Raw genomic sequence first — 21,385 nt, forward strand, 5'->3', positions numbered from 1 at the left:
ATAAGTGTCCCTAAAATATGTATTTAAATGGTAAGTTGTAAGTACTATGTAACAATGTGTAGGCTACTTACATCGTAGTCACACACTGCACCTGTCCATGTAAATACATAGCTATTACATAGGTATTACACAACCATGTAAGTATGACCATTTAATTACTCAAGAATTAAAAGTGAATCTGAACCTGGTCTCCCAACTTTCTCCTCCCAGGTGGAACAACCAGACATCCTGCCCTCTGAGATGGTGTTCACCATCAAGGAGCCTCCTCGTCTGGGCCACGTGGTCATGCTTACCAACCACTCGGACAGTACGGCTGCGCCCATCCTCGACTACATCCACTCCTTCACCCAGGAGGATGTCAACAGGGGCCGCATCCTCTATGTCTCTGCCTCCATTCAGGGCAGTGACGGCTTCGCGGCCGACGTCAGCAACGGGTTCACCACCGTGGAGGACCTCCGGATGACGGTGGACATCGTGCCTCGCCTCATCCCCATCCAGGCCCTCAACTTCAGTGTGAGGGAGGGCGGTGGGATGGCCCTTACCACAGAGCTCCTGAATATCTCTCACCCTTTCTACAGTGCGGTCAACGTAGACTTCATCGTAGAGGAGCCACCGCAGCATGGGGATATCCGCTACTTGGATGGGGACGAACAAGCGCTCACCTTCTTTACCTGGGAGGAGGTGAGTGCTTTTCATAGGTTTCGTTTTGGAGGGAGGTGGGGGGGGTGGTTGTTTGATGGATTGATTCATTACTAAATCATTAGATAATTTAAAAGTACACATATATCCATATCAACTGTTAAGAGGTGGACTCTGGTATGTGTCACCCCCTGTGATAAAGACAGTATATTTATTCAAATTCAAATGATCAAGGATTTTAAAAACATAACATTCCTATGTAGATGCCAGGAATTGAGCTACTCCCTCCCCACATTTTAAGAGTTATTTGTTTGTTCATCTTTCTGAAAAGAAGGAACCATGAGAAAATACAACAACAAAAGGGATTTGTTCGTTTCATTGAAAATGGAGCTTGACTTATCCATTTTGTGTCACGATTCAGACAGACGACCAGAGGACCACAATTGCGTCACACCAGAAAGTTTATTAAACTTAAGGGAAAAGGGAAGTAGGGAGTGAATGAAGGCTCCAGGGGTAACAGGGATCCCGTCGTCGCGCTGGGTCTGTGCCCCCCAGTGGCAGCGATACGTCCTATGAAGCCGGTGGTGGGTGGTCCAGAAGTCCTGGGGAGACACAGACACAACAGGCGGAATGAAACCAGGCAGCAGTACAGTTCAAGGGAAATCCAAAATACGTAGTAGCAAGGCAGAAGGCTGGTCAGAGTTACCGGGATTGAAGAGTAGTCAGGAGTCGTAATGGCAGAAGCAGGTCTGGATCTCCTGAGGCAGAAGAGTATCCAAAAAACAGGCAGGTCCGGGGGTCACAAAACCAGGGTGAGCCAGAAGCGCGAGCAAACAGGTTCCGGTGTGAGCTTTGCAGACGATCTGACACCGGAGAGCTGAAAGACAGGGCCTTAAATACTGGGAGAGGTAGTGGGTAATGCAGCGCAGCTGGCAGAGTAATTAGAGCAGAGCAGAGCAGGGACAGGTGGAGCTAGTTAGGCTGAGTAGAGAGAGTGGTGAGCAGAGTGGAAGAAAATTAAGGTGGTAACCCGGTGGAGTGAGAGGCCCATGACAGAACCCCCCAAGGGACGGCCCCAGAAGTCCCAAGAGCAACACCACGCGGGCGAGGAGGGGAGCCGGAGGAGGGGCTAGAACTCCTCCGAACGGTCCGAGTGAACGTCCTCATCCTCGGAGGAAGCCGGAGGGCCGTGGTCGGGAGATGGGACAGGTCCCGAGACAGGATCAGGCACAGGACAGGAAGCCGAGCGGGCCGGACGGTTAGGGACCCCTCTGGGGCGGCCCCACGGATTGCAGGTTGATCAGGATGCCGTTGGTGGAAAGCGGTGATGAGAGTCCTATCCACAATCCGACTAGCTGGCACCCAGGTCCTTTCCTCAGGTCCATAGCCCTCCCAGTCAATGAGGTACTGGAGACCCCTACCCCTCCGTCTGACCGAAGCAGGCGGCGGACGGTGTAAACCAGACCACCATCGACGAGCCGTGGAGGGAGGAGGACCAGGCGCAGCAGGGACCAGCGGACTCTCGTGGATGGGCTTCAATCTTAGACACATGGAAAGTGGGGTGCACCCTCAGGGGAATTAGGCAGTTGGAGCCGGACAGCAGTTGGGCTAATCACCCTTATGATAGGGAATGGGCCAATGAACCGAGGTGCCAGCTTCTGCGACTCCACCCTGAGTGGCAGGTTCTTCGATGACAACCACACCCTTTGACCAACATGGTAGGTGGGAGCAGGAATTCTCCGACGGTTGGCCCCGGTAGTGTAGCTGGCAACGGACCTGAGGAGTGTGGCTCGGGCTTGTGACCAGGTGCGGCGACATCGACGGGCAAAAGCAAGTGCAGATGGGCAACCTCCTCCTCCTGGCTGGCAAATAGAGGAGGCTGGTATCCATAAACACATTGGAAAAGGGGACATACCGAGATGGCAGAGCAGGTCAGAGAATTGTGTGCGTACTCCACCCATGTCGCTGCGACCAAGGGGGTTCGTGAAGTCATGCATCGCCTTTGCCGCTCCTGATTAGCCGCTCTGACTGCCCATTGGATTGGGGATGGAATCGGAAGTCAGACTGACTGTGGCTCCCAGCAGGTGACAGAACTTCCCAAAAGCGGAGGAGAATTGTGGACCACGGTCAGAAACAACATCTTTGGCAGTCCCGTGGATCCGGAAGACGTGTTCCAGGACCACCTGGGCGGTCTCCTTGGCGGTTGGGAGCTTGGGGAGGGGAAAGTAGGGCATCTTGCTGAAACGTCAACGATGGTGAGAATGAGACGGTCATGCCACTTGAAGGGGGCAGCCCCGTGACAAAAAGGGCGATGTGAGACCAGGGACGTCTGGGCACAGGCAGGGGCTGAGCAACGTCCGGCTGAGGGCTGGCAGGACGACTGTGGTTGCAGATGGGGCAGGCTTGGGCATTTCGTACATCCTTCCTCAGAGAGGGGCCACCAGAACCTCTGGGCGAGCAGGTTGTAAGTGCGCGGTGGAGCCAGGGTGACAAGCTAGGCGGGGAGTCATGTCCCCACTGAATGACCTGGGACCTCAGGCTGCGACAAAGGCGGTCAGCTGGGCAAGTGCTGGGACCTGGCTGGTTACGAGAGAGCCTCCAGCACCTGTTCCTCAACAGCCCAGGTCAGAGCTGCAACGATGCAGGGACTTGGCAGAATCGACACAGGGTCCTTGGAGGGGGTGTCATCCTTCTGGAATTGACGGGAGAGGCGTCTGGCTTGGTGTTGCGTGATCCAGGCCGGGTATGACAGAGTGAAATTAAACCTGGTGAAGAACAGGGCCCAGCGGGACTGCCTGGAGTTCAACCGTTTGGCCGTCGGATGTACTCCAAGTTCTTATGATCGGTCCAAACGAGAAATGGAATGGTGGACCCCTCCAGCCAGTGACGCCACTCCTCCAAGGCAAGCTTCACAGCCAGCAGCTCACGGTTCCCTATGTCGTAATTGCACTCAGAGGGGGACAACCGACGTGAGAAAAAGGCACAGGGATGGAGCTTCCTATCCTCCGCAGCCCACTGAGAAATCACAGCACCAATCTCCCACATCCGAGGCGCCCACCTCCACAATGAATTGCCGGTCCACATCAGGCATCTGGAGGATGGGAGCGGAGGTGAACCTCACCTTGAGGGTACTGAAGGCTTTGTCGGCTGCTGGGGTCCAGGTGAAGGGTTGCTTGGTGCTGGTTAGAGCAGTGAGAGGGGCAGCACTCGGTACTGTAGTTCCGGATAAACTTCCCTAGAAGTTAGCAAACCCCCAGAAACTGTTGCAGCTTCTTTCTGTTCTCCGGAACTGGCCATGAAGTGACTGCTGATACTTTGGCAGGATCCATTTGGATACTTTCCTCTGCCACTATAAAATCTCAGGAAGGCCACTGTCTTGACGTGAAACTCACATTTCTCTGCCTTGGCGTAGAGGGAATTCTCCAGAAGACGATGAAGGACTTGCTGGACATGGCGGGTGTGTTCAGACAGGTTTCTGGAGTAAATTAAGATGTCATCCAGGTAAACGAAGACAAACTTGTTTAACATGTCCCGCAGTACATCATTCACTAGAGCCTGGAACACAGCAGGAGCATTGGTGAGGCCAAAAGGCATAACCAGATACTCGTAGTGGCCTGTTGGTGTATTGAATGCGGTTTTCCATTCATCTCCCTCCCGGATCCGCACTAGGTGGTAAGCGTTTTGAGATCCAACTTGGTAGAAACAGTGGCTCCCTGGAGCAACTCAAAAGCAGAGGTGAGCAGAGGCAGAGGGTAAACGGTTTTTCACTGTGATGTCGTTGAGTCCCCTGTAGTTCGATGCGAGGCGAAGAGATCCGTCCTTCTTCCCCACAAAGAAGAAGCCAGCACCAGCAGGAGATGAAGATGAACGGATTAATCCTGCGGACAGAGAGCCATTGATGTAGTCCTCATGGACTTTCTTTCAGGAGCAGACAACGAATAAAGACGACCCCCTTGGAGGAGCTGTTCCAGGGAGGAGGTCGATGGCACAGTCGGATCGGTCGGTGAGGGGGCAGAGATGTGGCTCTTGCTTTGTTAAACACCTCTCTGAGACCATGGTAGCATTCTGGGACATTGGAGAGGTCAGGAGCGGAGTTAGTAGGTACTGGCCGAGGGGGTGAATGCGGCAGCAAGCAGGCAGGTACGGTGGCAGTCCTCTCCCCACTCCCTGATCACCCCGGTCACCCAGTCGAGCTGAGGGTTGTGCCGGCGGGAGCCATGGGTAACCCAGGATGAGGGGTTGGCCTGGAGAGGGGGAGCAGGTGAAACTGGATAGTTTCTTGATGGTTTCCCGGACAGACCCATCGAGACCGGGGCCGTGACATGAGTGACCGATCCGGTAAGTGTCCGTCCAGTGCCCGGGCAGGAATAGGAGGTGTCAAACGGAGGTTCTCCAGTCCCAGTTGGCGTGCCAGCTTGATGTCCATTATGTTGGCTTCGGCGCCAGAATCCACCAGAGCAGCCAGGGTGTGAGTTGAGTCAGAGAGGCGGAGGTGAACTTGCAGCAGGGTTTGCGGTCGGAGGACTGGATGGTCATTGAACTCAACCGGACTCCCCCTACGCCCGGTGAGCTTCGGCCCTTTAAAGGGCAGGTTACCACACGATGTCCATCACCTCCACAATAGAGGCAGAGGTTTGAGGTGAGCGTGCGCTGGCGCTCTGCAGGAGTGAGGGAGGCTCGCCCAATCTCCATAGGCTCAGACTGATCAAGCTGACCTGGGTGAGTGGCAGTAGATGACAGGAGCCCAGTCGGATCTCTCCGAATGCCGGTAGTAGGTGGACCTTGGCGCCCCTCTCACGGAACGACGGGTCTGTATCCTTCTGTCGATCCTGACAGTCAGTGCGATGGCTTCATCAAGAGTGGAAGGCAGTTCATGGGAGACCAACTTCGTCCCTTGATATAGTCAGCCAAACATGGAAGAACGCGTCCACCAACGATGGTGTGTTCCAAGAACTTCGCCTAGCCAGGGTTCGGAAGTCGATGGAATGGTCTGCGACTGTACGTCTGCCTTGTCGAATACTGAACAGTTCACGAGACGCCTATGGTGGTGAATCCAGGTCAAACACCTTCAGCATCTCCTCAGCAAACAGGTCGAAGGTTGCACATGCGGGGGTTTGACGTTCGAACTCTGCTGTTCCCCCAGAGTCGAGCTCGGCCCGTCAGGTGAGTGATGGCATACCCAACTTTAGCCCCCTCCGTGGCGAGGTCCTTGGCTGCAAGGAGAACTGAAGTCGGCAGCTAGTCAGGAATGGCCGGACCTGGGTTGAATCGCCGTTGAACCGCTCGGGGTTTCCAATCTTGGTTCCGAGCTAGCGGCTGCAATGACCGGGCAGGTAACTCGGGGCTGGGCTGGTGGGCAGACTGGCTGGGGTAAGGTTGGTGAGGAGTTGAATGATCGTGGCGAGTTGTTGTTGCTGCTGCTGGAACTGCTGCTCATGCTCATCGGTTTCCATGTCGGGGAAAGTGTGCGCTGAGTCCATAATGGTCAGATCGTACTGTCACGATTCAGACAGACGACCAGAGGACCACAATTACGTCACACCAGAAAGTTTATAAACTTAAGGGAAAAGGGAAGTAGGGTGTGAATGAAGGCTCCAGGGGTAACAGGATCCCGGCCCACGCGCTGGGTCTGTGCCCCCAGTGGCAGCGCACGTCCTATGAAGCGGTGGTGGGTGGTCCAGAAGTCCTGGGGGAGACACAGACACAACAGGGCGGAATGAAACCAGGCAGCAGTACAGTTCAAGGGAAATCCAAAATACGTAGTAGCAAGGCAGAAGGCTGGTCAGAGTTACCGGGATTGAAGAGTAGTCAGGAGTCGTAATGGCAGAAGCAGGTCTGGATCTCCTGAGGCAGAAGAGTATCCAAAAACAGGCAGGTCCGGGGGTCACAAAACCAGGGTGAGCCAGAAGCGCGAGCAAACAGGTTCCGGGGTGTGAGCTTTGCAGACGATCTGACACCGGAGAGCTGAAAGACAGGGCCTTAAATACTGGGAGAGGTAGTGGGTAATGCAGCGCAGCTGGCAGAGTAATTAGAGCAGAGCAGAGCAGGGACAGGTGGAGCTAGTTAGGCTGAGTAGAGAGAGTGGTGAGCAGAGTGGAAGAAAATTAAGGTGGTAACCCGGTGGAGTGAGAGGCCCATGACATTTTGGCTTGTTTGGAGACAAACCGAGTCCCACCAGACCACAAGCCATATAATTTATCTGCACCATAGCTTTTACTGTGTCTTAATTACAAGACGCTCACAGAATAATATCCACCTTTCCTGACTTTGATCTTGCTGGTTGTTCGCGAAGACAACCAAGGCCACGCTAAGTTCACATTGCTGTTGTTTGCTTAGTAATTCTTTCCACAGCAGCTACTCACTATTCTGTGCGATGCTTCTCTGCTGTTTTATGATTCTGTCCGTAGTATTAGATCGAGAGAAACTACAGTATGTGACACTGAGTTGTCTAGTCTCCAACCAGGTGGTCTGGAGGCCTAGCACTTGGAAAGAATGAAAAGGAGACATGAGTGGTTGCTTGTGGTGGAAAAGCCTCATGCAATTTTGTATGTACTAGGGAGCCTAGTGGAGCTTGTTAGTCACTCCACTTATGGCTTGCCTGCTACGTGTATAGCTCAGCTCATATCCTCACTCATACACTACTCCTCCTGCTGAAAGGGTTGTGGAAAAACTGACGGTGACGTTCGGAAGCCCAAAGCCAAAATAAACTGGCCCGCATATTCCTATAATAAGGCATGTGCACACAGCCCTCCCGCGCTTTGCTCCCAGACAGACTTTCTCAAAGACCCCACTATGTGTTTCAATTCAACTGGGACAAGCGCATAGCCATTATTCAGCTTAATCTGATTTTGGTTTTAGGGGAGAAAATGTGGGGGGGAAACTTACACATAATCGTCTGCCATCCTGGACACGTTTTCTCTCTGGGTCAGTGTATTTTTTGAACGCACTCTCTCTGTACATCCTCAGTCTGGTTTTTTTTCCTGTTATGCAAGGATGACAAAATAAGTTTAGACGACAAAACACAACACTTCTCCAAATGAGTTCAACATTGAGAAGTAAATCTGCAGACTGACTCGGTTGAGGCGGGATTAGAACCAGAGCGTAATTGTTCGTAAATTAAAGACGGATGTGCTCGGACATGATTTTGAATTTCTTGACTCACTCATGTGGGAGCAGTGGTTCTTTTCATGCTCATCGATGCTTGAGCACCACTGGACGGGCCCACTGCTCCGCCAAACTCATATTGGCTTAATTGCTGCGAAAATACATTTTCGTGATAAACTCTCCGTCACGCAGGGGACGTTTGTGAGGTTATGTCAGAGTACTGTAGCTTACTGCATGTAGGAGATGCAGTGTAGAAAAGGAGAATGAGGGAGCTTTACTCCTGTAGCTAAATTGGTTGGCACTTCTCATTATAGACTGGTAGTCATCATAAGCAGGAATTAAAGAGGTCACAAGAATGTCAATAGCTACTTGCATGTACTGTACATGTAACATAGGAACAGAACATAGAGTAAATAGTACTGTAACATTGGAACATAGTACATTACATGATGAAAGGTGTGTGAGAAAAGTCCGAATTTAAACCGTTTTCTAGAAGAGCCACTATTTACTTTTGTTGTGATGTTTAGAGATTTGAATACAAACTGACTTGGAAGTAGAACATTCTAGACTACCAAAGGTACGATAAACAAGCTCAACCAGGTGCAGAGAGAGGAGTTTAATCTGGAATGGTGTTGCTTCTAGAAACATGGAGCCTCCATCTGATCCAAACCACTTGTTAAAAGCACATCCACGCAAGCATGCACAAACATACCACTCCATCACGCACGCATGCATGCACACACACACAGCAGCCGAGCATTGACCTGTCTGATGCTGTACAAGCACTATCCTGGATTAGCAAAGCTCTCTCACATACTGTGGTAAAGCTGAATGACTGTCCCCAATAAAAATATCAGAACACCACATTGTATCTCACCATGGAACAATGTGAAGGCCACATGTCGAACAAGAACCATTAATTGTTTATTGTCCTTGAGCAGAGGCTGATTTTCCCACTCACTTTCTCCGATCAGTAATGAAACCGAGTGTTTTTCCAGTCAGTTGGCTTCCATCTTGGATCAATTCAAATCTCCCTAGTTGTGGCGCATCAGGCCCCTCTCACCACCAAGTCATACTCCCCTGCAATGCGTCTGTATGCATTTCCTCAAATAATCAGGGCCTGTATTCACAAACAGTAGGACTGTAGGACTGTATTCTTAGAGTAGGAGTGCTGATTTAGGATCAGGTCCCCCTGTCTTATTTAGGTATTATGATTTAAAAGGCCAAACTGATCCTGGATCAGCACTCCTACTCTGAGACTGAATACGGGCCCAGGAGTGCTTGTTAGAGTATTGTCTTACTATACCTCACCTGTGTATTTGCATATCAGAACATCAAGTTCGAAGTGGCCTACACTTTAACATGTAGCCTATGTTATTGATCAGTAGAAGGAGAGAAATACACAGTAATCCATTGTATGTCTGTCTGTCTGTCCTCTGGACTACATTCTTTCACAATCCAAAATACTGGTAGAATATTGTTGATCCATCCATCTCCAAAATATGTGCATTATATATTTTACACACATTCATATTTACTACTGCATTCACATATTGTTATTTTTGAGTGTAACACATTTACAACATGATAAGATGGTGGTCAACATCATGAATTATCACCTTAGTCCAAAATGTTTTGCCCAAAAGTTGCCAAATTGCTATTATAGCTTTGCTTGAGACAGGGATTATACAACAGCACTGTGTCCATTGTGCCAATTGTCTTTGCCTAACACTATTGTGTGACAGGAGAACTGACAAGTCTGTGTGACCCCCGCGGCTCCTTTTGTCCTCTACAGGTGAAACTTGGACACATCTACTACTTACATGACAGCACGGAAAGCAGCGAGGACAGTTTCACACTCTCTGCCACGGCCTATGAGATAGAGCGCCGCAGCCTCCCTGTTACCTTCACTGTCACAGTCTTCCCGGTCAACGATGAGCCGCCTAAATTGACACGCAACACGGGACTGGAGGTACTGAGCTGTCGGTTTACAATCGACTACTGATAAGTGTATATTTGATGAGTGCACACTCTGTTTAATTGCAATGTACTGTATTTCACCGGAACCATGACAAAAACATTTGTTTTATGCTCCAGTTTAGGGCACACATTCAGGACACTCCAAAACCGTTATACTTGTCAGAAGTTGACAGTGTTTGTTTGTTTATTTGTCTGTTTTTTGATTGGTCATCTGTGCTATCACCGAGTCCTCTCTGTGGGTGGCCTGAAAACAACTTAATAGCTAATTAACTCTATTCATAAGTGATTTACAGAGTGCCACTAGTTATGAAGGACATAATTGGTTTGTTAACATCTTACTAATTATTGTACTTGATAATGAATACCTTAATTAAGTAATACCTTAGACACATCTGGCAACACTTTATATTAGTAACCATTTTACACCTGAGGTTCATTTCCAATTTCAGTCATGGATATATTGCATTACCCGTGAATTCTTGAAAGCAAACAGTAAAGCCGTGTCTGAAATCTGGCTTGCCTACTACTTACTTAAACTGCATACTGTGTACTAATCGTACTACATACTATTTAGAACTTACTGTTTAGTAAAAACAAATGCAGTATGCCACAAATATCAACATACTAGGCACATCTTACTGAGAATGAGTCATGTAATGCGCAATTGCGTTGATTCCTACCATTCATTTATTTTGGCACAGCGCGTCCCCTCAGCTGATTATCAGCTGTTGTCAGACACACGTTGGTCTTGAAAGACAATTATTTCCTCAATAGTGTGCAGTGAATTCAAAATGTCGCATACTATAAAATGTTCCTTTTTCACCTATCCAAAATGCCTACTATTTTGAACGGAAATACGGGTATTCGGAAAAGGCCTAAGTGCTTCAAGAATTCAGTATGCAGATTTTACTGTAGAGACCAAAAATGGCTGGAAAAAGCTAAAATCATCTCACACACAACTGGAAACCGAGTGTGTCATTCAGCTTTTTTTACTCTGGCCTGTGGTTCGGCGTATCCACGGTAACCCGTATTTTGGGAAAACTGAGACGATGACAAGACTTCAGGCTTTTGGCGATGCCAGGGAACCAGCCAATCGCAGCGTCTCTCGCACGGCCACAAAATGTAATATAATTATATGTCTCTGTCCGCATGCAGGCCTAGTGTTAATTCATACCAGCTCCAGCTCCTCCTGTGGGTTCTCTCCTTAGCTTCCCTAGCACTGCTTCTGATTTAGGGCAGGTAATGTGAGCATAGTAACCTACAGCAGATGATCAGGCATGACACACAACATGGTCCGGTTGTGACTCTCTGATCACCATAGATCCTGCTTGGCCAGGCCCTCGCCACAGCTGGCTTCTATTAGGATATTCTCTCTCTCTCTCTGTCTATCTCTCTCTCCTTCTCTCTCTCTCTCATATGTTCTGTATCTCTCTCTCTCTCTCTCTCTCTCTCTCTCTCTCTCTCTCTCTCTCTCTCTCTCTCTCTCTCTCTCTCTCGCTCTCTCGCTCTCTCTCTCTCGCTCTCTCCTCGCTCTCTCGCTCTCTCTCTCGCTTCTCTCTCTCTCTCTCTCTCTCTCTCTCTCTCTCTCTCTCTCCCTCTCTTTTGATCTAATCTCGCTCCCCCTCTCTCTTTCTCTCTCTCCCTTGCTCTCATTTCATCTCTCTCTCTCGTTCTCTCTCTCTCTTTGTTCGCTTTCTCTCTCCCTCTCTCCTTACTGGGATTTGGGGACGGATACAATTAAAACATTGACACATTGAATCATATTTTTGGCTTCAAAAGAAATAAGACATCCGTTTTGTCAGATGAAATTTAATTTGCAACCCATCTTCCTGAGGAGTAAAATCCATTGATTGTTATATAAACAATCAATTTCCAGCACAATTTAGATTTAACTTGCCAAAATCACTCAGGGCAATTTCTTGGGTGAAAGTGAGGTAATGTTGCCATCTAGTGGAGAGTTAATGGAATAACTAATTATATGGTGTACACATCCCTCCCCAAAAATATTAACGTTATTGTCACATACACTGGATAGGTGCAGTAAAATGTGTTGTTTTACAGGGTCAACCATAGTAGTACAGCGCCCCTGGAGCAAATTAGTTAAGTGCCTTGCTCAAGGGCAATGGACAGATTTTTCACCTTGTACTGGCCAAACGCTCTAACCGCTAGGCTACCTGCCACCCGACACAGTATTGCCACCAGCGAGCAGTAGGAAAGAATAAGCTTGACATAGAACAGGCTGCATTCGTCAATTTACATTGTACATAGAGTACATTCAATTGTATGAAGGCTTACATATAATATAATTTTGGGGGTATATAAAACTCTTCAAATAGTATGCTCATACATATCTATTAAAAGTAGTTGGAAAATGCTCATAGTTGCTGGTTGAGTATATCACAATGGGTATGATAAACATTCTAAACTTAAAACCTTTGAATATAATGCTGAATATAATGCACATCTTGTTTTACATATATGCTTTTTTGAAAATAGACTCACCAAAAGTTAATAGAGATGTATCCCTTTGCTTAATCAAGATCAAGCTCTGTTCTTTGGGCTTCTGTCTTTCAGATTTTTCCCACTTTCTGATTTCTTTCCTTTATTTGCTATATTTCTTTGCTCTTTATCTGGAGACTGGAGATGGATGGAGCGAAGAAAATAACCAGCCTGAACGAATCAATATGTATAATTCCCAGCTTTCTCCCTTCTGACTCTGCCTATGTAAGACTGTCTTTCAGGACATCTGGCCCATTTCTTTCAATTAATGTTCCTTTTAGCCAGCACTAAACTCAGGGAGACTAATTCCCAATGACCCACATGCTTAATCTTCAGATAACAGGAGCTGTTGTTGGTAGAGGAATAATTAACTTTTACACCTCTCTCTCTCTCTCTCTCTCTCTCTCTCTCTCTCTCTCTCTCTCTCTCTCTCTCTCTCTCTCTCTCTCTCTCTCTCTCTCTCTCTCTCTCTCTCTCTCTCTCTCTCTCTCTCTCTCTCTCTCCTCTCCTCTCTCCTCTCTCTCTCAGGTTTTAGCTGGAGAGGAATCGGACATCACCACCAGTATGTTAAATACAGAAGATGCAGACACCCCCATCAATGAGTTGGTTTATTCCATCGAGTCAACCATCAATGGGATGGTGGCTCTAAAGGTGGAACCTGACGAAGAAATCCAGAACTTCACACAGGCACAAATTAACAATGGGGAAGTCGTCTTTATCCATGAAGGTAAGGCTGTTTGAGCTTCTACCTACAGCCTCAGCTACCTCACTGGCCACACATTTACTTTCAGGTGGATGAATAAAGCTTTCTGTTGAAACATTGGTAAATCAATTATTTCATCGGAGCTACTAGAGTGTGCAGCTTTTCCTTTTCTTTTTAAGGATGCAATTGGTATACCTTGTCTGAGACCGGAAAACCCCGTGTTAGCTCCCTAGGCTTTGTAAGCTTTATCTTTGACTCTGTTGGTCAACCTATGCCACGTACTATTCTGAACTGTTCCTTCAGGTCTGGAGTCTGGAGGCTTCAGTTTTACCGTGACAGATGGGGAGCACACCTCTCCTCTCTACCGCTTCGTCGTTATGGCTAGACAGCTCACCATCACCATGGAAACAGGGGAGGAGCTCATGATCTTTCCAGGTGAGCTGCCGAAAGCATGCTGGGTCATGAAGTGGTGAACCCAACTTGACCAGACATTTATGATTAACAAATAATGGCCATTTCAAATTATGTCTCAGCATGGTTTTGTTTTTCATTTCGTTTATTGGATAACAAATAGGCCTCAACATCAGATTAAAATAGGTCCATGGGTATTTTGTAGCCTACAATAAATACAATTCAGGATGTGTCATGTTTAGCTTTGTTTTCTGTTCTTTTCCATTCTAATCCCTTTTCCCCTCTTTAAATCACATCATGTAGACATTCCACACTTAAGCATGAAACACACCGAGAATCTCACTGCCTATAGACTGCCAATAGGTATTATCTCAGTGGGAGGCCGTTTCTTCTCTTGCTAGAACAAAAGTGGTACCTGCGAGTTACGTTTGAAACCGGAGCCCTGAGGCATGTGTCGAAATCGCTAAGCAGTTTATTTCTAAGCAGTATGCCGATGCTTGTACCGCTTTATCAGAACCACGTGATCAATGACGTTCGAAGCTTCGTTTCGTCGAACAACCACCTGATTGGTCTGGTATTGGTTTTGGTAGAAGACAAAAAGACTACACTGCACACGTGCTACAGCGTATGCGACGTCATCTATAATAATTTGGCTGTTCTATTTTGCCCAGCAGGTGCCACTAATACACACTGTGTTGATTAAAGCCTCAGGTAATGAACCTATTTTTGACACAATTGGCGGGAAATGCTCAATGCATCATGAAGTTTTATTTTCCCATCACTAGTACCTGCTGCCAACCCGGTAGCAACGAACCTGGCAATGCTCGTCAGTGGCCAACAACTTGACTTTGAGCCAATCTGAGCGCAGGAACCCCCAGATGGGGGAGCCAGCAAGAGTGACAACAAAATGGAAAAAATAGGGCATTTTCTCCGTACATCCTCAGTTAAATGTCTTGAGCCAGTCACACTTCATATGCAATGTAGGCTATGGGATGGTAGCTAGCAATGCACACAACACTAAATACTTCCTCCAAGCTAACTAACCACTGTAGCTAGTATTGACATAATTAAATTACAATGGATTAGTTTCCATGAAACAGCTGCCTGTGTTAGCTGCAATGTTAGTGCCGTGTCCTTAGCTAGCAAGCTAAGTTGTGCTAGCTAGCGAATATGCTAACATTAGCTAGCTAAACAGTTGGCTATGGGCTGGCGCTGGCAGTATGGGATCATGGAGAGTGAATTCAATTGTTTCTTGGTCATCTTGCTAGGTAGTTATCTAGCTGTGGCCATCTGGCTAGTATCAACAAGGGCTTTCTACAAAATAGCAACATTAGCGCAGCTAGCTATCTAACATGGGAATCTACACCATAAACTAAGAAACACACATGGACATGCATTGCCAAACAACCCTACTGCCACTTTCTGGTTTGGTGTATTTTAACAAGGCTGAGTGGCTGACGACTTCAAGGTCTTTGCTGTGTGAACACAAAAGAGATTGACTGCCGACACTCTGTTCAGAGGTGCTAAGTAAGTACTGTCGGCAGGCAAACGTTTGACAATCCTACCGGTGTCTGAGCTATTAAAAAGTCTGGCCTTAAAGGCCTAAAAGGTGTCAATGAGAAGAAGCTAAGAGAAACAATGAAAGGGTATGTGTTTTATATCCTGCATTTGAGCTCTTATAGTGAATCTGTACCATTTTTACAATTTTTCAGGAACAAGACATGCCATCACCAGTGCCATTCTGAAGGCAGTGACCAATGAGGATGGAAATGAGATAAGCTTCTCATTGGTCAGGTCTCCTCGCCTGGGAAGACTGATCTTAGCCAACGACAGGAACCAGTTTGAAGAGATCACACGCTTCTCTCAATCAGAGGTAAGACAGAGGATCTCCAGATGACTGAGAATATTATAATGTCATTTCCATTGTGCCGTCTTCCATTATAAGAACATTCCAAAGAATGGATAAGACATTTACTTCCCTTGCCTGTGGGAAAAGTGTCCAGTCAGTGCATCTGGTTTTCAATTTATGATGAGCTTGGAAACCAATACTTAACTAATGCTGTATGAGACAAGCCAATGTCAATGCCTCTGATCATGTCACCAGGGGGCTATGGTCCATATTTTATGTATATGCTGATGGGGGGAAAAAGGAAAGATAGGGAAAAGATTACATACATGCATCCAATGTAGGATCTTAATTTGACCAGTATTGACACAGCAAAATAATCCTGCAGCAACAGGATTTGAACGTTTACTCCATAATGTTGCTTGATCGGTGGTAAGGCTATTAGCTGGCCAAAATTAGACTACTTGAAAAGTGCAATACTGTTAATATAACTGTGTTAGTGCGGGTTTTCAGTGAATTTAAGTAAATCACAAAATTCATCTCCATCTAAAAAAAGCTATCTTGGATATCAAAACAACATGTTTCACCTTTTAGCAGATGCTCTTATCCAAAGCGACTTTCAATGCCTTGCTCAAGGCACATTGACAGATTTCACCTAGTCGGCTCGGTATTTGAACCAGTGACCTTTCGGTTACTGGCCCAATGTTCTTAACCGCTAGGCTACCTTGGATATCAAAATAATTATACAAAATAGACTCTGCATACTGCAATATATGCTCCCATGTGTGGTTGATTAGCGTGTTGCAGACACGTTTTAGTGGTGTTGAAAAGTTCAGCTCAAGACACAGTCACCTCAAACGAGCACACATAGGCACATTCCAGTCTACCTTCCATCACATTCCCAGTCTAGTTACCCAGATCTATCTTCAGCACTCTACACTACCTCAGTGAGGGGAGGACAGCTCATAATAATGGCTGGAAAGGAGCTAATGGAATGACATCAAACACGTGTTTGATGTACAGTGTTTTATCCAATTCCACTGATTCCGCTCCAGCCACGAGCCTGTCCTCCCCAATTAAGGTGCCATCAACCTCCAGTGCTCAGTGGTGATCTAATCTTACAGTACAGGATGGTAAATGAAGATCATGAAGATGTCCAGCCAATAAGAAAAATCAATTACACAAATCGTCATGACACAAATCAATAAAACAGATTACAAAACAGGCTAGATCAGAAAAGCACTTCATAAAAAGTTTATTTAGAAGTTTTTGAGCTTAATTTTTCCTTCTAATCTCCCGGCTCACATAGGGTTATGTTTATCATCCTCCTCATCACGCAGACACCAACTACAGGGGTGTAAAAGACAAGACTGACACAGTGCTTCTGGGTAATCATGTAGCTTAACGTTGACTGGGTTGAAAGTAACACACACGCACACCAGACCTGGGTTCAAATACATGTGTATCTGATATTTAAAATACACTTTTCACTATTTTCACTTTAACCTCTTTTGAAATACACAGCCCAAAACAAGTACTTTATTTGAGAATTTGAATGGTTATTTGTAAAAACCAAATATTCTGCTAAATCGTATTTCAAATACTAAAATGCACTGACTCAAATACACTCGCATGCATTTAACCCAGGTATTTGAAATAAGTATTTGAAAATACTGTAAAATACTTTCCAAGTGCTGTAATTTCTACACGGTTTACCCAATATGGATGAAAATACCCTCAAATTAAAGCTGACAGGCTGCACTTTAACCTCATAGTCATTGGATAATTTCAAATCCAAAGTGCTGGAGTACAGAGCCACAACAACAAAAAATGTGTCACTGTCCCAATACTTTTGGATCTCATTGTATGTGAAAGTAATTGAGATATTTGACGCACACACTTACACACACATGCTCACTCACAAACACACACACACCCACACACACACAAACGCACAGCTACCTGGGTCGTGTTCATTAATTAAGCGCCGAACTGAAGATTACATACTGAAACAAGGAGGGACTACCTGGTCTTGTCTAATGAGAAACGCTCATTTTTGTTGCTAAACATTTCAAACGTTGCCTTAATGAACAATGTCCTATCCTCTGCTCTTCCCCACAGCTGGAGTCCGGGGCCGTCTTCTACGAGCACCAGATGCCTGAGGAGCCCTTCTGGGTGGTCCGGGACTCTGTGGAGCTCCTGCTCTCCTCCCCTCCGGCCCCAGCTGTGCATCACGTCCTCCCCATCACCGTGTCCTACTACGCAGCTGGCCACAACGTCTCCTCACAGCTCTGGAAGAACAAAGGTAGGTAGAGCCACGTGGATCTGGGCAGGTGTCATGTCAAAAGTGGTGGACACCAAAGAAAATGGTGTCCAGGTCAGTCATTGTATGGGATTCAAGACGTTTCACAACATCTGAAGATGCAGATAACTGTGTACTAGCTAGCACTAGTGACTATTCCGTTGGTTCTATTCTACTGAGTAAGATAAATCAAGCTGACTTGCCATACAGTATGTATTTGACCCAGGTCTGGCTGCCTGTTATCAATCTAAGATATGCATGTGTGTAGAGGCAGCAGTTTGTAAACACAAATATTCTGTAAACATTGCTATAGAAGGTTTATTGAATCAGGCCTGTTGTTGGCATAATTACAAAGAAGCATTACAAGAAAAGGAAAAAAAGTTGTTTCAAGTGTCATATAAACAAAGGAAGTCTGTGGCCCTATCCGTCAATGTATATTATTTGTCTTTCTTCTTCTCAGGTCTGGACATAGTGCAAGGTCAGAGGAAGGTGATTGACAGTTCCATCCTGGACGCCACCAACCTGCTGGCCAGCCTCCCCGAGGCGGAGCGAGGTCTCCTGGATGTGGTCTTTGAGCTGCGCCGCTTCCCGGCCCATGGGAGAGTCACCCTGGGGGGCCTGGATCTGCCCCAGGGTGCCCCCTACTTCATGCAGCAGGACATTGCGCAGGGTGAGCTGGAGTACCTCCACGACGACTCTGGAGCCTCCGTGGACAGCTTCTCCTTCCGAGCCCGGCTCAACTCCCAGGGCCGCGGCACACCTCCCCCCTCCCCAGACCAGGCCGTGGTCCTGGAGGAGGTCTTCAACATCTCGATCCGGAGAAGGGACTCTAGTCCTCCAGAGCTGGTGAGCTTGGACGTTCTTCTGGAGGTTCTCCAGGGCTCCATGACGGTGATCACCCAGAAGTATCTCAACACCCGCGATGAGGACAGCACGCCCGACGAGGTGCGCTTCACCGTCTCCAAGGCGCCCACCAACGGGCGGCTGGTGGACGCCACCAAGGGTGACCACATCTCCACGTTCACCCAGGAGGCGGTCAACCAGGGCCAGGTGGGGTTTGTCAGTGACGGAAGCCTGTCAGACGGCTTCATGGAGTTCACTGTGTCGGACGGTAAGCACCACACCGAGCCGCACACGCTCCACATAGGAGTCCTGGCCCGGACGCTGGTGCTGGCCAAAGCCCCGGAGATCCAGGTGCTGCAGGGGGACGACGAGACCCTAGTGACAGAGGAGATGTTGAGGGCCACCACGGGCGGCCCCAATGAGGAAGATGTCCTCTACAAGATCACCAGCGTGCCCAAGTATGCCGCCGTCATGGTGGACCGGCAGCCCACGTCGGCCTTCACCCAGACCCAGATCAGGGAGGGCCGGGTGAGCGTTCGCTTCATCAAGTCCACCTCGCCCCGGGACAGCGTGGCCTTCGTGGCCCGGAGCCGGGCGGCCAACGTCTCCTCTGTCCTCAACATCACGGTCAAGCCTCTGGCCAACATCGCACAGGAACCCCTGCTTCCACGGGGCACCACTGTGCTGCTGGACAAGAAGCTGCTGGATGCCACGCCGCTGGCCAACAAGACCCGGACGTCGCCCACCTTCAGCGTCATTCAGCAGCCACAAGGCGCCCGCTTCGTGAGGGCTGGCGGGAGAGGGCCAGAGGGAGACGGCCAGCCCGTGGACACATTCACCCAGAAAGAACTGGATGAGGGCCGTGTGGCCATGGAGATCCTGAATGGGACAGGAGGCAGCCAAGTCCAGGATGTGGCTCGCTTCTTGCTCAAGGCCCATGGGGTCCCTCCCGCTGAGTGCGTCCTCTCCTTCAAGACGGCCCCTTACAACGCCTCAGGGGTCTACTCGGCCACTCTCCTTAAAGTCCCCGCCGGGTCTGCATGGTCCAATAGCAACGACCTCCCTGGAGGGGCGGGATCCCCACGCATCACCCCAGCCAGCCCCCGCTGGAGGGGAAACATGGACTGGCCTCATGGAGGAGACGCCCCCACCACCGCCTCCACTGACAAAGACTCCCATAGGAAACCAGTTGTGTCCAGGAGGAACAACCTGTGGTCCATCCTCATCCCCATTCTGGTCCTCCTGCTCCTCCTCCTGCTGGCAGCCATCTTGGCTTTCTACCTGGTGCGTCGCAACAAGACGGGCAAACACAATGTGCAGACGGTGGCCGGCTCCAAGCCCAAAAACGGAGAGGTCAGCCAGGAGACCTTCCGGAAAACCGACCCGGCCAATAACATCCCCATGTCCCAAATGGACTCCAAAGACGCCGACCCGGAGTTGCTGCAGCACTGTCGGACAACGAACCCGGCGTTAAAAAAGAACCAGTACTGGGTATGAGAGCTGACTGAATGCTTAGACATAGGAAACAGAGAGGTAGATCCTCTATCATTTTGAATGCGGCCTTCTTCTTGAATCATTCCTTTTCAGTGTTAGACCTTTTTGCCACGATAGTATTAAGAAATGTGTATGTTTTGATATCATTGGACATTTCACTATCACATACTAACGTTGTGCCAATCCTCAGGTCAAGAAACACTGAATATTTCCATTGATAAAAATGTCACCATTAAACTAAAGAGGGTTTTGCCTAACACGTATATTTATTTTTAGGACAACTGCTGAGGACATATTGTGTTCGCAAAAAGTTTTTTGTGTGCTCCTACAATATATTCAGTATGCTATCATAGGCCAATATTACTCATTTGACTACATAAGCAGATTGATTTGAAGTTTTGGTCATTGTAGTTTCGCTTCAACAGTAAAGGTGGACAAGTGTGTACATAATTCAACTCCATAAGGTAGATCTATGCTATATGAAGGAAAAGGTTGATTATTCTTCTATAAATGTATTATTGACCATGTATATATATTTTTTGCTTCGTCGTTAGGCCTCAATTCAATCGAACTTGGTTGCAGTAATTACAAAGCCACATACGACATTTGTCCTGTTGTAGAATCAAATCTGAGTGGTTTTGGGCAGAGCCTTCTATTTGGTTATAAGATTCACTACATCACCAAAAGTATGTGGACGCACCTTCAAATTAGAGGATTCTGCTATTTCAGCCACACCCGTTGCTGACAAGTGCATAAAACCGAGCACACAGCCATGCAATCTCCATAGACAAACATTGGCAGTAGAATGCCCCGTGCTGAAGAGCTCAGTGACTTTCAACGTGGCACCGACATAGGATGCCACCTTTCCAACAAGTCAGTAAATCAAATTTCTGCCCTGCTAGAGCTGCCCCGGTCAACTGTAAGTGCTGTTATTGCGACGTGTACACATCTAGGAGCAACAACAGCTTAGCCGTGAAGTGGTAGGCCACACAAGCTCACAGAACGGGACAGCCGAGTGCTGAAGTGCATGGCGCGTAAAAATCGTCTGTCCTCGGTTGCAACTCTCACTAACAAGTTCCAAACTGCCTCTGGAAGCAACATCCGCACAATAATTGTTCGTCGGGAGCTTCATGAAATGGGTTTCCATGGCCGAGCAGCTGCAACCAAGCCTAAGATCACCATGCGCAATGCCAAGCATCGGCTGGAGTGGTGTAAAGCTCGCAGTCATTGGACTCTGGAGCAGTGGAAACGCGTTCTCTGGAATGATGAATCATGCTTCACCATCTGGCAGTCCGGATGAGGAGAACACTAAACTGAAAGCAGATATTAAAGAGCATTTAGATTGCCACCTGCAGTTTTTTCACACTAAGTTTAGAAATATCTCAACTTAGAATTTAGGACTAAGAAGAATCCTTAAGTTTTGCCATTGAGTTTAGGTTGTGAAATGATCCATTTGGCGCTATTGGAAATATAATTGTAAATCTCTCTGTTCACAAGTACATCGATGCATGACGAATAATGTCTGTTCAACCTTCACTGTTGTAACTTTATTTGGTGGTTCAAG

The 21,385-nt window shown here is 47.7% G+C and overlaps 1 protein-coding gene across 1 annotated transcript in view; it reads left to right on the forward strand.

Annotated features, from left to right (window-relative positions):
• The window catches only part of cspg4 (chondroitin sulfate proteoglycan 4), a 108,219-nt gene extending 87,654 nt beyond the window's left edge, over positions 1–20,565 (forward strand). The window contains exons 4-10 of the mRNA XM_041837657.2: positions 211–681; positions 9,539–9,715; positions 12,751–12,949; positions 13,229–13,360; positions 15,049–15,209; positions 17,304–17,487; positions 17,945–20,565. Of these exons, the coding sequence (XP_041693591.2) occupies positions 211–681; positions 9,539–9,715; positions 12,751–12,949; positions 13,229–13,360; positions 15,049–15,209; positions 17,304–17,487; positions 17,945–19,824 (3,204 nt within the window). The 3' untranslated portion in view covers positions 19,825–20,565. The remainder of the gene's footprint in view (positions 1–210; positions 682–9,538; positions 9,716–12,750; positions 12,950–13,228; positions 13,361–15,048; positions 15,210–17,303; positions 17,488–17,944) is intronic.
• The last annotated feature ends 820 nt before the right edge of the window (positions 20,566–21,385 follow it).

Source organism: Coregonus clupeaformis, chromosome 19 (genome assembly GCF_020615455.1).
Source record: "Coregonus clupeaformis isolate EN_2021a chromosome 19, ASM2061545v1, whole genome shotgun sequence".
In the NCBI taxonomy this organism is placed as follows: domain Eukaryota; kingdom Metazoa; phylum Chordata; class Actinopteri; order Salmoniformes; family Salmonidae; genus Coregonus; species Coregonus clupeaformis.